The sequence below is a fragment of the Hemicordylus capensis genome, chromosome 14 (genome assembly GCF_027244095.1).
Source record: "Hemicordylus capensis ecotype Gifberg chromosome 14, rHemCap1.1.pri, whole genome shotgun sequence".
NCBI lineage: Eukaryota > Metazoa > Chordata > Lepidosauria > Squamata > Cordylidae > Hemicordylus > Hemicordylus capensis.
Window position 1 is genome coordinate 11,104,820 of NC_069670.1, and position 14,636 is coordinate 11,119,455.

The 14,636-nt window shown below is 61.6% G+C and overlaps 2 protein-coding genes across 7 annotated transcripts in view; both read right to left on the reverse strand.

Annotated features, from left to right (window-relative positions):
* Window positions 1–5,330, reverse strand: part of EML3 (EMAP like 3) — a 28,518-nt gene extending 23,188 nt beyond the window's left edge. For 3 of the 5 annotated variants that reach the window (XM_053277672.1, XM_053277674.1, XM_053277671.1), the window contains exon 1: window positions 5,099–5,271. In XM_053277672.1, coding sequence (XP_053133647.1) covers window positions 5,099–5,132 — 34 coding nt within the window. In that variant the 5' untranslated portion in view covers window positions 5,133–5,271. Of the gene's footprint in view, window positions 1–10; window positions 188–5,098 lie in introns of those variants that run through there. The other 2 variants (XM_053277677.1, XM_053277673.1) reach the window with 2 other exon arrangements.
* A 2,976-nt stretch (window positions 5,331–8,306) lies between these two features.
* Window positions 8,307–13,214, reverse strand: B3GAT3 (beta-1,3-glucuronyltransferase 3). 2 transcript variants are annotated; one of them, XM_053277696.1, is made up of 6 exons: window positions 13,057–13,214; window positions 11,690–11,779; window positions 11,129–11,306; window positions 10,626–10,956; window positions 10,029–10,319; window positions 8,307–9,116 (listed from the first exon to the last, which is right to left on the reverse strand). In XM_053277696.1, the coding sequence occupies exons 2-6, from the start codon at window positions 11,769–11,771 to the stop codon at window positions 9,018–9,020; spliced, it is 981 nt and encodes a 326-aa protein (XP_053133671.1). In that variant the 5' UTR covers window positions 11,772–11,779; window positions 13,057–13,214; the 3' UTR covers window positions 8,307–9,017. The 2 variants fall into 2 exon arrangements, with proteins under 2 accessions (XP_053133671.1, XP_053133672.1); XM_053277697.1 differs by lacking the exon at window positions 13,057–13,214 and adding an exon at window positions 12,597–12,988.
* Between the last annotated feature and the right edge of the window lie 1,422 nt (window positions 13,215–14,636).

Consider the following 14,636-nt stretch of genomic DNA (forward strand, 5'->3'; position numbering starts at 1 on the left):
GCATACTCACCTTCCCGCTCATGGAAGTGCGAGTACATTTAACAAGCCCCATTATTATTCAGCGGTCCAAAGAAATAAAAAGGGCACCCACGCCAGCTGGACGTGGACGAACAAAGAAAACACCCGCTGTTGGCCAACCTCCTGGCAAGAGGGCGGCTGACCCAAGCGCTCCCCGCCTGTGCCAACTGCTGGGCTTGTTTTCTTCTTCTCGGACCCCACCCCCGCCCCGCCCCGCCGCCCGTTGCAACCACACACACCCCCAGCAAGCCCAGACCTGCCAGCCAAGATGGGGAAGTGTGGGTGGCCCAAAGGGAAAGAGAAGAAGAAAACCCTTCTGAGGATGTGGGAGGAACCGAAGAGGCCTGGAGCGGATTTGGATCTCGTCGGGGAAGGGGAAGGAGGACTACAAGGCCCCCCCCAGCGCTTTCTCCCCTGTGCCCCAGGGTCACCCAGGCCAGGCGGCCTGCACCGCACAGGGAAAGAATACCCCAGACAAGCCTGGCTTTGTCCAGTCCCCCCCACTCCTCCGCATGTCCTTCCCAGGAGGCATGGCACAAAATGGGAACAAAAAGGCATTTTCTGCGGTGACCTTTTGAATTCACATGGTGTCTCTCCCCCTCTGTGAAGACTGTTAAGTGGGGGAGCTTTGGCTGGACAGCTGCACAGAGGCGGCAGTCAGACTGGATCAGGCCCATGGGCAGACGGCTGGGCTGGGTGCCGAGTTCAAATCTAGACATATTCCTACTCTGCACGGTTCCTCCCTTGTTCACAGGATTTGGAGGTGGCCAGGTCTCAACGTCCAACTTCACTGACACCTTAAGAAGTATTGCCTGCCCCAGACGACTGCTTTTGGGTGCCGGCGATGAGGAGGACGCTTCCCATTTCAAATCCCAGGTTAGTTCAGGGGTTGTCCAATTGGGGTCCCCAGCTGCGGATGGACGACGGCTCCCATCATTCCCAGCCGCAGGGTATAATGGGGTTTGTAGTCCAGCGACATCTAGGGGCCCAAGCCTTGACCTGGCAGCTGTGGCCTGAAAATGCTCTGTGCATTTGCAACTGGCCTACTTTGTCACAAGGATGGAGACCGTGAGACATTTGGAGCACTTTGGGAAAGGATTATGTGATTCCCCTGAATGTGTCCTGTGCAAAACTGCACCCCCCTGAGTTTTCTGAACCACGCAGCTGCAGGAGCAAGGGAGGCCAGAGGCGACCCTTCGGGCCCCTTCCTGCTGAGCTTCGGGGGCAGGGGGCACCTCTGGGCCTCGCCTTCCCTGCTGCAGGCCAGAAGCCAAGCCAAGCCAAGCGCCCAGGACTCCTGGCCTTCCCCATCCTGCACTCCCATTTCCATTGGAAAGATCACCCCCCTCCGACAGACAGGCACCCCACCCTCCTCGCTAAACACGTTGGGCGACATTTCTGGGCGGGGAGCTCATCCCTGCAATGCAACCTTCGAGGGCACGAGGCGAGAGGCATCTTCGCGCCACGCTGCACCCAGAGAGGCGGCCCCTTTGGGGACAGGCTGGGCCGGGGTTGCCAGCGTGCCGGGCCCTGGGAAAGCCCTCCCCTTGCCCCCTCCCCAACACGCTTCCCTCTCGGCTTCCGGCCTCCCAAACCTCACAACACCGCAGCGTGCCAGAAATGGAGACCCTGTGCGGGCGGAGACGGACTCCCCCACTTTGCCAGTGAAGTGGGTGCCCCCTTTCACCCCAGCACCGCCGAGTCTCCACCCTGACACCCGACTGTGGCAAAGGGAGCGCCTGGGGGGCTGGGCCAGGCCGGGGTTTTCCCACTAGATCATGGGCGGTTCAGTCACTTCCAGGCTGCTCAGTGACGAGGCGGGCGGGGGGGGCAGCGGCAGGCCCCCAGCCTCCCTCGGCTGCACCCACAGTGTGTGTGTGGGGGGGGAGGTGCAGCAGGCCGAGTCCCTGGTGAGGCTGCCCGGGTTCTCTTCCGCCCCCCCCCACCATTTTGCTGCATATCAAGCCCTTCCCATCAGCAGGTTTCCTTGCAAGAGTCCCTTGATGAGAGAAACGCCCGTTCCTGGCCTGCTGCAGGCCCTCCTGGAGGAGGGTGGGCAACCCAAGTCGCAGAGGGGAGGACAAATTGGGCAGGGCGACCCCACCGGCCTCCCTGTTTCCACTGGGAAGACAGCTTAGGGCGCCTCCTTCTACCGAGTCAGACGCTTGGTCCATCGAGCTCAGGATGGTCTACACAGACTGGCAGCGCCTTCTCAGAGGCTGCTCTCCGTCCTTTCAACTATGAGGACTACTACAACAAATACTTATATTCTGCTTTTTATCCAAAGTTCCCAAAGCAGTTTACATAGCGATGTAGTTAAGAAATAAGATAGATCCCTTTCCCCCCAAAGCTCACATTCTAAAAAGAAACAAAAGGCAGCCGCAGCCCCTGGAAGGATGATGCTGTGCTGGGGCTGGAGAGGGCCACTTGCTCTCCCCGGGCTCAGTCCAGAGAATCACCACTTTTAAAAGGCACCCTTTTTGCTCAGGTAGCAGGGGTCTGGAGATGCCAGGGAGGGGACCTGGAACCTTCTGCAAGCAAGCAAGCAAGCAGATGCCCTCCCTAGAGTGGCCCCAGCCCCTCGGGGGAATGTCTTAAAGTGCTCGCGCATGTAGCCTCCCATTCAAATGCAAGTCAGGGTGGACCCTGCTTAGCCAAGGGGACAAGTCAGGCTTGCTAGCACCAGACCAGCTCTCCTTAAACAGAGAGCACTCAAGGGTGAGGGAGAATCACGGAGCAAGCTGGAGGAAGGCCTCAGAGGAGAGCGTTGCCCCCTTATCCCCAGGGGGGCACACTACCCCAGAAGCCAGCCAGGGCGGCGTGCCCCAGATGACGGCCCTTTCCTCCTGGCTTCAGGGTCGCCCGCCCACCAGGACTGGCCTACAGTCTCCAGGAATCGGCACCCAGTGGACTCTTGGAAGCCAGCCTGGAGACAGTTGCAAGGGCTCGGCCCTGTGAAGGGAGCCTGGAGAAACTCTCGGGGGGGGGGGGTTGGGAGTTGCCAGGCTCCGCTTCCTTCAGAGCTGGCGGCCCTATCCTGGCTCCCCTGACTCAGCCAGACACATCTGAGGCACGTGCCCAGCGGACAGTGAAGGAGTGACGCCCCCCCACCCCGCCCAGCTCCCGGGGATTCCTCTTTCTGCCCAAAGCCCTGCGGGCGGCTTAACCCATTCTGGACGGACGAACCCAGGATCAGGGCCCGGGCTCTGCAGACGGCTTCCATCCTGCAGGAGAAAGAGAGGCCCAAGGGGGAAGGGCCCAGACCCGATGCGGCAAGGAAGCCCCTTGGGCTCCACAACCCTTTCGAGGCGACTGGTGGCTCCCAACGTTGGGTCCCCCCCTTCCTCCGTGCCCTCCCCCGCATTGCCTTCTCCTCAGCCCTCTCCAGCTCAAGCATTCTCAGGCCTGCAGGAGGAAGGACACGGCCACTGGGAGACCCCCTCCCTCCCTCCCTCCCTTCCTTCCCGCACAGCGCAGGGAGGCTCTCGGGCCAGAACCACTTTAGGGAGACGGTGGACTTTGGACCTGGCGGGGGACAGCTGCAGGAAGGACCCACCTGGGCCACCAAACAAGCAACAGCCACCTGCTCCAAGATGGGAGCAGCCAACATGCACGGCGGGGGGAGGGGGGACCTTGATGAGGCTAAGTGAGCATTTGTGCACCGTAGCTGTCCACTGAGTCAGACCCCTGGCCCAGCTAGCCCAGGACTGTCCACACAGGCAGGCAGCAGCTCTCCAGGGTTTCAGGCCAGGGTCCACCTGGGCCCTTCTGCCGGCAAGCTGACCTCACCCACTTGCTCTACTCCTAGCTTGCAGAAGGGAAGGCAAAGCAGCCCGACCTGGCCGGGCTGTCGCAGGAGTGGCCTTGCTTGCCCACCCGGAGGAGCCCGAAGAAGAGCACAGCAGCCCCTCCAGTAGCAGCAGCAGCAGCACACCCAGATGGGAGAGCCAGCACAGCGCGGGGCGGGGGGCGCAGCAGATTCCGCTGCTGCCGGGTCCCAGCGGCGTGGGAGCTGCTGCTGCTGCTGCCGCCGCCCGGTGCCCACGCTCACCACACCCGGCCTGTTGACTTTGGCTGCAGATGCGGCGAGTCGTGGGACGGGCAGGAAGCAGCCGCGACGTCAAGGTGCCTGCCTGCCTGGGCAAGGGGACTGGCAGGCAGGCAGGCGGGCGGGCTGGCTGGCAGCGGAGGGGGGGGTGTCTCTCCTCCCCGCCCCCTTCCAGGAGACCTGGCGGTGTCGCCCCCTGGGCCGGGTGGCCCTCCTGCCTGCTACTGCAGCCAGCCGGGGCCCAGCGGGAGCAGCCCCTGCCTGCCACCGCCGCCGCCGCCGCCTCCTTCTCCCCCGAGCTTCCTCTCTGGCCAAGGCCGGCCCGCCGTCTCCGGGGCTAGCAAGGCGCGCGCGCTTTTGCTGCTGCTGCTGCTGCTGCCGCCGCCGCCGCCACCGGATCCCGCGCGGAAGCAGAGAGGAGCGCCGAGCCGAGCCGAGCCGGGCCGGGCGTGTGTGGCCGTCTTTGCCCCTCTCGGCGCCTGATCCTCCCCGCCGCAGGCTGCGCGGACCTCGGGAGCAGCAGCAGCAGCAGCAGCAGCAGCAGCAGCAGCAGCCGCCGCCTCCGGGCCGAGCCCCCGTCGCCTTCTGGCCACTTCCCCGCTGCCGTCGCGCCAGGCAGGCGCCCACTTCCTCCTCGCTCGCACCTCAGCTGGCAGGGGGGCGCCCTCCCCGCCCTCCGCCACAGCAGCAGCAGCAGCCCTTGCTCGCTTGCTCGCTCGCTCGCTCGCTCCCGCCCACCTGGCGCGGCTCAGCCCGCCGCATCCCGATCCTAAGCGAGGGGCGCACAGGCTGGGGCTGCCAAGCGCGCACCGCCTCGCGAGCCAGCTGTTTACCCGGGAGGGAGGAAGAGAGAGAGGGGAGGAGGAGGGGGAGGAGCTCCACGCGGAGCGAGTCCCAGCAGCGGGCAGCAGCCTGCTTGCCTGCCCGGGCCGGTCGGGGGGCGCAGGTCCAGCACGACCGACCACCCGGCTGCGGGGGAAGGGGAAGGGGCACGGGCAGCCGCCGCCGCCGCCAGCCGCGTCTCAGGCTCACCGGGGTCCGCGCCGCGCTCCGGCTCGCCGTCCATGCTGGCTGCTGGTGCTGCGCGTCGGCGCCTCTCGCTTCCATGCGCTCCGGCCGGGGACGCGGCGCTGCGCTCGGCTCCTCCGACGGGATGGAGACGCAGGAGAGGTCCCGGCCGGGAGTCGGCGGAGGAGGAGGAGGAGGCGGCGGCGGCGAGGAAGCGCCCGCCCGCCCTGGCCGGATCGCGGCGCTGCTGCTGGGCTCCCCCCTCCCCCAGGAAGCGGCGGGGCGGGATGTCATTTCCCTTGCAAACAAGCAGAAAAAAAAGTGCGCGGCGCTGCCTCGTCTTCTCCGGGCTCCTGGAGGAGAGCTCGCCGTTGGGGCGCGGAGGAAGGAGCTGTGGACCATGCAGACTCGGGGGCCGAGGCGAGCTCCTCGGAGGGAGGGAGGGAGGGGGCGTCGTCCAAGCTGGAGCCTCGGGAACAGTCTGGATAGATCGCCCTCCGTCCGGCACCAGAAGTCACTCCAGATGCCTTCGGGAAGCCCACAATCGGGGCGTGCAAGCAGCAGCCACCCTCTTCTAAGCCAGACTGTCTCTGTCCATGGAGGCTCCATTCCTGAAGTCGAAAAGAGCCCTGCTGGTGGGTGGGCAAACCAAATAAGCATCCTGTCCCCAACAGAGGGCAACTGGAGACCCCCGGGAAGCCCACAAACTGCCCTCCCCTTTAGTGGTTCTTAGCGGCAGCGCTAGACTTGCCTTGGGCATGGAGGTTCTCTTCCATAAAAGGGAAGACCTCAGAAGAGCCCTGCTGCCAACCAATCCTAGGGAAGCAGGCCCCCCTTGGCGGTTTGACCCCAGCCAGTCCAGTCCAGAGATAAACAGTGTGATCTCATGGCTGACTTCTGCTCCTCCTGAATTGGTTTGCTTTATAGCACACACACCCGCCTTCTGGTAGCCCTGCGGTTGCTCTCTACGGGAGGGCAGCATGTAGGGAAAAGAGGAGTCCAGAAAACCAGTCAATGCCTCTTTCAGTGTCAACCTCCGTAGCAGACTGACAGATGGTAGAGCCCCCAAGTGGTGGAGCAGACTGTGCCACATCAGACAGCAGGGGGCCTGGCTGCACATTGGGGTGACACCGCGCCCTGCAAGCAGAAAGGGAGCACCCCAGGGGGTGGCCAAGCCACCTAGAGGCCTAGTCCGTCCAGTTGCAGGGCGCCTGCTTAATGCAGGGGCGTATGGGGGGAAACGGCGGGGGGAGGAGAGGGCCTGCCTGCAACTCCTGCCTGCAGGCTTCCCGAGGCATCTGGTGGGCCAGTGTGGGAAACAGGAGGCTGGACGAGAGGGGGCCTCCTTGGGCCGGATCCAGCAGCAGGGCTGCTCTTATGAAATGCAGCCCGCCTCCTCCGGCGTCTGCTTCTCCCTCTGCAGGTGGAGCTCCAGCCGAAGCTGTGCCCTTGGCCCAACTGCAGAAGCATATCAGGCGCTCTGTGAAGAAAGACTCTCCTTGGCTGCTCTGGCATCGGATGCCAGTTGGGCTCCTGGGGCAAGCCGGAGCTGGACTCTTTCTGGCCATCGTTCAGCAGAGGAGCCTCTGCTCTGCAGGCAGACGGGCCCAGGGTCCCTCCCTGGCTGCATAAGACCTTTCTCTGCCTGCAGCCTTGGACAGCCGCTGCCAGTCCGGCCAGACAGATGGGCCAAAGGTCTGACTCAGCAGAAGGCAGCTTCCTCGGTTCCTGGGACCCAGGGAGGCCACACGCTCTCTGCCCACTTCCTCAGCAGCATCTGAGATTGCCCAGCCCTCTGGCACGTACGCCGGGCCAGGGGCGGCCCTTCCGTGAGGCGAGGCAGTCGCCTCAAGCAACGCGTGACGGAGGCACCCCCCTCAGGGCAGCTCCTGGCTGGGCAATGGGAGCCGGCCAAGCCCCTGCAAGGCCTGAACTCCCCCCACCCCACCCCCGCAACCCGGGATGATGTTCTGGCCCCCCCAACCAGGCAGCGGAGCCCAGGTGAGCCTGGAGAGCGCGGTGGCGGTGCAAGGCGTGAAGTCCAGCAGGCAGGTGACACACGTGCTTTGAGTGCTGGAGCGCAAAACCCGGAATATTCAGGGCAGCACAAGGCACGGAGCAGCTCAAGCCAGGGCCAAGCTCGGCTACCGGCGTGGCAAAAGGGTGAGGGCCTGGAAGCCGGCCCCGGGATGGATGGCTGTCCTCCCGACTCTTCCAGGCACACCCTCTGCACCCCGAGGTGGGGCGGCTGGGGGTAGGGATGGGGTGGGAAAGGAGAGGCGGCACTCGGGGGTCCGAGGCTGGGCCAGGCTGCTCCTCCGTGGGTCCAACACGTCCGGCCCCTCCTGTTTCCTGACGGGAGCAGCCAGGAAACTGCCCAGCTCCTCTGCAACGGAGACTCCTTTCCAGCCTGGCCTCCATGCAGAGAAGGGATGGTGGTCACATAGAAAGGTGCGCCACTGAGGAGACGAATCGCGCTTCGATGCAATGGAAGGTGCAAATCGGAGAGCTCGCCGAGGTGAGAAGGCAAGCAAGTACGCCCTCGGCACACACAGAGAAGACCCACCCCAAAGGGGCTCGTGCAATCGGGCCCCAGAGAACGGAAGGCGGCTTGGAACTGCCCGGCCTTCCAGAGGAGCGGCTCTCATTGAAGCAATGCTGGCAACCAGCCTGCCACAAGGAGAAACGCAGCCAGGGTTGGGGGGACACAACGGTGCTGTGGCCATCCACAAGACAGAATTGATCTTTGGCTTCCATTAAACACACATGAGCGACTAGTCCTTCTGGTTGCAAAGGTATGCTTGAAAATAGGTGAGCAACACTCACGGAAATCTCAGAAGCTAGGGATGTGGCTGAGGAAGATCTGGGGGGTGGGGGGGCCGATGTGCCCCTCCCCACAGCCAGCAGAGACACAAGCACGCAAAGCAGCCGCAGGGATCTCAAGTGGCACAATCCCTGTAGGTCACCAAATCCAGCGGTTGGTGCAGAGTTTTGATTTGGGGAGGGGGCATGAGACCCAAGAAGAGGGTCTGGTCACTCCCCAGAAATGCTGGCCCCAGAGTGGGGAGAAGGGCCAGAGGGAAACTGCTGTGGGTGGATTCCAGCTGCCTCTCACCCACCTGCCTTGGTCGTATGAGCTCTGCCTGGTTCTTGCTTTCCTTCCGCCTCCCACCGGCAAACCTCTCTTTGTGTGGCCGAAACCTTGGGCATCCCTTTGGAAATCTGACAGGGCTGAGAAGCAGCTGTTTATTGAGCAGTCCACATGCAAGTCGTCGACTTCGCCACTGCTACATGCAACTGGGAGAACCCGCGGCACGGACACTCGAGGCAGGGACGGGAACCAGCCCTCCCCAGGACCGGGCCCTTGGCGTAGCAAGGGCCCCCTGCCTTCACACGCGGGGAGAGAATACAGTGAGGGGGGCGGTCAGCAGGGGGCTGAGGAGGAGGAGTCCGTGTCGCTGCTTCCGGCGGTCTTCAGCAATGCCCCCCTGGGCCTTGACTGCAGGTCACACACAGCCCCCCCCCCCCACGCGCCCCCTGGCTGGAGAGCATGCCGCTTGAGAACCCCCTTGCAGGAGGCGCCTGTCAGACCCCACGTCCAAGGACGAGGCAGAGCTGGGTGTCTGTTCCGAAGCCGAGCTGGCGACAGGGTCCGAGATGGAGGGGGGTTGCTGTCAGCAGCATTGCAGCAGCGTTCCAGGAAGAGATACTGGGCAGGGAGGAGGGGGGGGTAGCAGCACTTCTGAAAAGTCTCTTCTCACTCGAAGCAGAGGATGTTCCCCGCAACAGGGTGGGAATGCATCCCGAATAAATAAGAGAGTCCCACTGCGTGGCGTCCTGGGGTGAGGTGAAGCTCCAGCGCAGACGGCGGATCCAGCAGGATTGGGCCCACCGGGGGGGGGGGGCGGGGCACTGCCGCGGCGACGGCTGGACGGGGCCCTCCTCACACTTCCATGCTGGGGTCCGAACCCAGGCCCTGCTTCTGCAGCTGCTCCTCCTGCTTCATCTTGGGCTTCTCGGTCCGGGTGTGCCAGACCAGCACCTGCCAGGGAGCGGAGAGGGGAGAGGGGAGGCTGGTGTCCAGATCCCGCCCCACTCCCTGCCCTTCCCAAGCGGACACAGGCAGTGTGGAGGATGCGCTTCGGTCTGGTGTTTCTGGGGCTGACCTGCCTGTGTTGTGGGGAGGGAGGGCTGAGCGGCAGGGTCATGCCCAAAAGAGCTGGGGGGCAACCGGTGTGGGAGAACTACAACTCCCATCATCCCCAGAGACGATGCATTTCCTGTGGAAATGGAGTCTTTCCGATGCTGAAGGGAGAGACCGGCTCGTACTCACGCACGAGCCTCCTGCTCTGGAATCTGGGGGGCGGAAGCGGGGGAGAGGGCTTCAGGCCCACTCCGCCCAGCTTGAGCCTGAAATGGGTTCCTCAGAGTCCCAGCCAGGGCTGCCGTCAGGGGCCTGGCTGAGGAAGAGAAGCAGCCTTGGGCTTTGTGGGTTCGGGAGGCAGCCTCCCTGGATCCTGGCTGGGGGGCTGCTACTTCCTTAGCACGCCGCCTCAACCTGTCCATATGGTGGCTTTGCCGGGGGTGTCAGTCACCAGAGCTGCTCCTTCCCAAGCCAGACCGCCCTCGGAAGGGCCATCGGGGCCATCCTGTGGCTTGGGGAAGGGACACCACACCTCATCGAACACACGCCCCCGCTGTGGCAAAGCCCCTCAAGCCAACACAATGAAATTTCACAACAGAGCGGGCAGGCTTTTGAGCTCTCCAGGACTCTTCTCCGACCACCCAGCCTGAAGAAGAGATCGGCCGGACTCCCAAGCCTGCTCGCACTCTTGCAAGGTCTGGATAGTTCCTAATAAAAGCGGCTGTTATCTTTTCTCCGAAGAGACCGACACGGCAGCCTGCCATTTCGGTCTGTGAAGGGTCTGCCACACCTCCCCTCTGCCCCCCTCACCTTGGTGCAGTTGTCTGCTTTGGGCTCCAGCTCCTCAATGGAGACCAGGGACTGCAGCAGGCTGCTCTCCAGGTAGCCACGCTCGGCCAGCAAGTCAAAGCGCGCCTCTTGGTTGGCCAGCAGGAGCTGGAGGGCCACGGCAAAGCCAGCCATGTCCATGGGGAAGGGGCGGTTGGGCTTCCAGGCTGTGTAGAAGCCCACCACTCTGCCGCCCTCCACGAGGGGGCGCTCAAAGCGGAGCCCGCCCACCAGGCCCACTGGCCACACCGAGACACGCTTGGTGGAGCGGATCTGGCGGGGAGAAGAGAAGAGAAGAGGGGGACAGTTGGCGTGGGGTTCCTCCTGCAACCAGAACTGAGCACACACCTGCAGAACCAGCTCGCTTTGTCAAGCTAACCTTCTTTATACCAGTGGCCGGCTCTAGGGCAGTTCGCCCGGTTTACAGCTGGGCAGGAGAAGAGTCTCCCCACCCCTCCCCGCAAACTGGGAGTGCACCAGGTGGGATGCGTCTCCTGCCCACTTCTTGGCTGTGTGAACTGCTCCCCCCCCCCAAACTCCCTTCCAAAGCCCTCCTCCCCAGGCGCTCCCCACCCTGACCTCATCGAAGAGGCGGAGACTGTAGGTGTTGTCATCGTCCGCGAAGTACACCACCCCCTCGTCGCTGAGCTCCCGGTTCTCCCGCAGCCATTGCAGCGCCAGGTTCCGCTGCTCCACTCCCCGGGGCTTCAGCCAGTTGGGGTCGCTCTCCTTGCGCTGGTGCTCCTGGGGGGTCTCGGCGTGGAGGTGCGTGAAGCGCAGGTTGCTCTGGGCCAGCAGCTCCGAGACCAGCTGGGTCTTCACCGGGGAGTCCTCCACCACGATCCAGTGCAGGTTCTTGACGTGCATCAGGGTCTGCGACAGACGCACCAACTCGGCCTTCTGCACGAGCCTGCGGAGGAAGAGAAAGGGCACGGCCAGCTGCCAAGGAACCCTTGAGGACAGCCCCGGCAAGGAGTGCCCTGCCCCACGCCCCCGGCAGCACGGCTCAGGAAACGCCACTTTCTGGCACCCCCTCTGTAGACCAGGTGCTGCTGCTCACCTCCGGAGGCCTGGCCACTCACCTAGCGTAGGTGGGCGTGATGGCGTAGATAATGGGCAGCGCTCGTGCCGCGGGCTCCAGGGCCTTTTCTCGGCTCTGAAGCCGCTTCAGCTCATGCTGCAGTTGGGAGAGCTTCTTCTCTTTGGCGTGGATGAGGTCACTGGCCGACTTCAGGTGCTGGGTGCAGTCACAGGGCTGCCCTGCGGCCAGAGGAAGCAATGTCAGCACATGGCTGCTCCCGAAATATTTCTCTCCATCATGCCAGAATAACATGAGGAGAGAGAAAAAGAGAAGTCTCTGCCCTAAGGAGCTTGCACTATAAACCTAGATCAAGGGAAGGGGAGAGAGTAATGGAGGATGCATGTGGGCAGAGGCAGTTACAGACTCCTGGGCTCCGTTCCAGCGGTGCAGGAGACTACAATCCTATGCAGACCTTAGACAAATTCGTAGAGAACTTAACCAGGATTGCTAATGGAACCCCCATGTCCAGAGGCAGTCTACCTTGGACAAAGAACAGGGACAAGCCATCCCTGTGGAATGTTTCCCTTCCTCTGGGAAGGTGGGTGCTCCCTTTGCCACTCACCCAGCTGCAGCAGCGCGTACATGAGGCCAGTCACAGACACCAGGAAGTAGACGACAAAGACGTTCTTCAGTTTCACCTTCATGTCAGGGCCTGCGGAAACGAGGGGCACATGCAGCCAGTCACAGCCAAGCTTCCCAGAACGATCCTGGATTCTGCGACACCTCTCGGGCTCCTGTGCCTTTTACCCTCCAGCGGCAGGGAGAAGGGTCAGGAGGCGCAGCCTCTGCCATAGAAGCCCTGTGACTGGGGGAAGCTGCTCAGCACTGCCCTGGGGACCACAGCCGGCAACACTCCAGGCATCCAGTTATCCCACAGACAACAGCCGTGGCGAGTGGCCACTTTGGTGCTATTCTTGGCACAACTTGAAGCAAAGTACATAGAAACAAAACAACAGATCCTGATAATATTCATTCATTCACTTGATTTCTATACCGCCCATCCAAAAATGGCTCAGGGCAGTTTACACAGAGAAATAATAAATAAATAAGATGGCTCCCTGTCCCCAAAGGGCTCACAGTCTAAAAAGAAACATAAGATAGACACCACCAACAGTCACTGGAGGGATGCTGTGCTGGGGGTGGATAGGGCTAGTTGCTCTCCCCCTGCTAAATAAAGAGAATCCTCATGTTAAAAGGTGCCATCAGTGAGACCACAACAGCATATATAATTCATATGCACATATTTCGTGGGGTTGTGTTTCTGGGTTATATTATCAGGATCTGTTGTTTAGCACACAGAGTGTTGGGCTGTGGGCTGCAGCCAGGCAGGCGGCAGGAGAGGACCAGGGCCAGGCATCAGGAGGAAACCCAATGCCCTAACTGCCTGTCCACCAGGGGCGTAACGAGGCTGGAGTGGGCCCACTCCAAAATTTTTAAAATGGGCCCCTCGCTGATACACACACACTCACTTCACATGTGACTTGCCTCGAGGCGTGGGGGCCCCCAGGCAGCCGCCTCCCCTTGCCTAATAGTAGTTACGCCCCTGCTGTCCACCCGCAAGAGCAAACGGGGCAGGCGGCCGCCCCTGCGGGAGGTTCCCAAGGACCCAGGGGTTCCCAAGGACCCAGCTCTGCAGCAGAGCCCTGCAGGGGGTGGACTAGAAGGCCTCGAGAGACCCCTTCCGCCTCCACGACGCCCCGTCTTCAGGCAGGCATTGGGCAGGGGGGCGCTCCCTGCTGCCGCTGGGGTCCCAGGCCGGCGCCTCCCGTCCTCCTCCTCCGCCAGCAGCACTGCAGGGACCACCACACGAGCCCCAGCAAGCACGGCAGCGTCACACACCCCCGCCCCGAGAGTCGTAGAGGGTCCCGGTCCCCGGCCGGCGGGGAGACAGTGTGACACCGTTGCCATGACAACGCGGCCCAGCCTCACCTCGCTCCTGCGGCAGCCGGGCAGGGGGCGCGGGGATGGGTGGGGGCCGGGTCCTCAGCGCCACAGAGCCCCCCGCCTCGCCCTCTCGGCCCCCGTCTCCGACATCCCGCTACTTCCGGTCCTGCAGTGCAGCGGTCCAGCTCCAAATAGGGCCCCCCCCGAACTTCCGGCCAAACCAGCATTCATTCACTCCTAGGATAAAATGAGAGTAAAGTAGCACCGCCCCCAGTACTGGGATTAAAAGCAAAACAAGACGACTGTAATTAAGCGTCGTTTTGATTAAAAGCATATCGTGTCTTGAAAGGAGAGCTGGTGCCCCCTGTGCTAAGCAGGGTCTGCCCTGGTTGCATTTTAATGGGAGACTACATGTGTGAGCACTGGGAGATACTCCCCTCAGGGGATAATGGGGTTGCTCTGGGAAGAGCAGAAGGTTCCCAGTTCCCTTCCTGGCAGCATCTCCAACCTTGGAGAAGCCGCTGCCAGTCTGTGAAGACAATACTGAGCTAGATGGACCAATGGTCTGACTCAGTATATGGCAGCTTCCTATGAAATATCCCACCCGCCCACCCACCCCCGCAGCTGCACCAAGAACAGAAACAAGCAACACAGCAGGGCATGCTCCAAAGACAAAAATCTGGTCTTTAGGCTTCCTTAACACTCCTCCTCCCATTTGTTTCTTGCCACCAGGGAATCTTGGCTTGGCAGCTGGCTGCAGCTTTCTTCTATGTAGCTGCTTTCCCCAGGGGTTGCTTTTCCTTGAGTTCCACAGTCACCTACATGGTTTCTTTCTGACTCATTGGTCTTTTCCTTCAAACAAGTCCCGGGAGGTCGGCTGGCCCAAGCTGACTCTGTGAGCTGCAGGTCCTCCCAGGTGTGCTGCTCCAAGCCCAGCATGATTTCCCACTGCTCTACCCCTGGGGCGCTCTGCTGGACTTTTCCTTTCTGGATTGTGCTGGAGTGGACAGAATATAATAAAAGGTGGTTGTGTGTGAACCCATGGAGGTGGTTTACACGACTCAGAAGCCCAGGTCCATCCATCTCTGCACTGTCTGCTCTGGAGTGGTAGCCGCTCTCCCGTGTCTTTGCCCCAGTGGTACTTGGAGCTGCCACAAGAACCGGACCTTAGATCTTCTGCCTACAAAGCAAGTGCTCTACAACCGCTTCTTTTATATGCAGTAAAAAGTATTTGCATTTTGCTGGTTTGAGCACATTACTTTAATGTGTTACAATACGCTAACAAAAAGGAAAGGGTTTTTAAGAGCTTTTTGCAGAGAAAAGTCACAGCCTTAAAAGCAAAACTGGCATCTCCGGCAGAGTGCAGGCTGTACTGAGCACAACGATTTCACTGATGGCAGAGACACACAACCAAAGAAAGCAGCATTGTGCCAGTCCTAATATGCAAGCCATCCATCACGCAGTACATGGGAAACACATCACTACAACAGCTGTATCTGTCTAGTTATCCCACATTTAAGGAATAGGTCGGGCCAGAGTTTGCCAGCACACCTCCACATACCAAAATACACATCTGTGTAATTTGCCATATATGACGCCCCGGAACAGAAGAGAAAACAAAAGTA

Excerpts from the sequence above, each read along its gene's own strand:
- B3GAT3 (XM_053277696.1), bottom strand. The coding sequence starts at position 11,771 with ATGAAGGTGAAACTGAAGAACGTCTTTGTCGTCTACTTCCTGGTGTCT. Across the intron at positions 11,307-11,689 it reads GTACGCGCTGCTGCAGCTGG|GGCAGCCCTGTGACTGCACC; the intron begins GTGAGTGGCAAA and ends CTCTGGCCGCAG. Across the intron at positions 9,117-10,028 it reads AAGCAGACAACTGCACCAAG|GTGCTGGTCTGGCACACCCG; the intron begins GTGAGGGGGGCA and ends GCTCCCTGGCAG.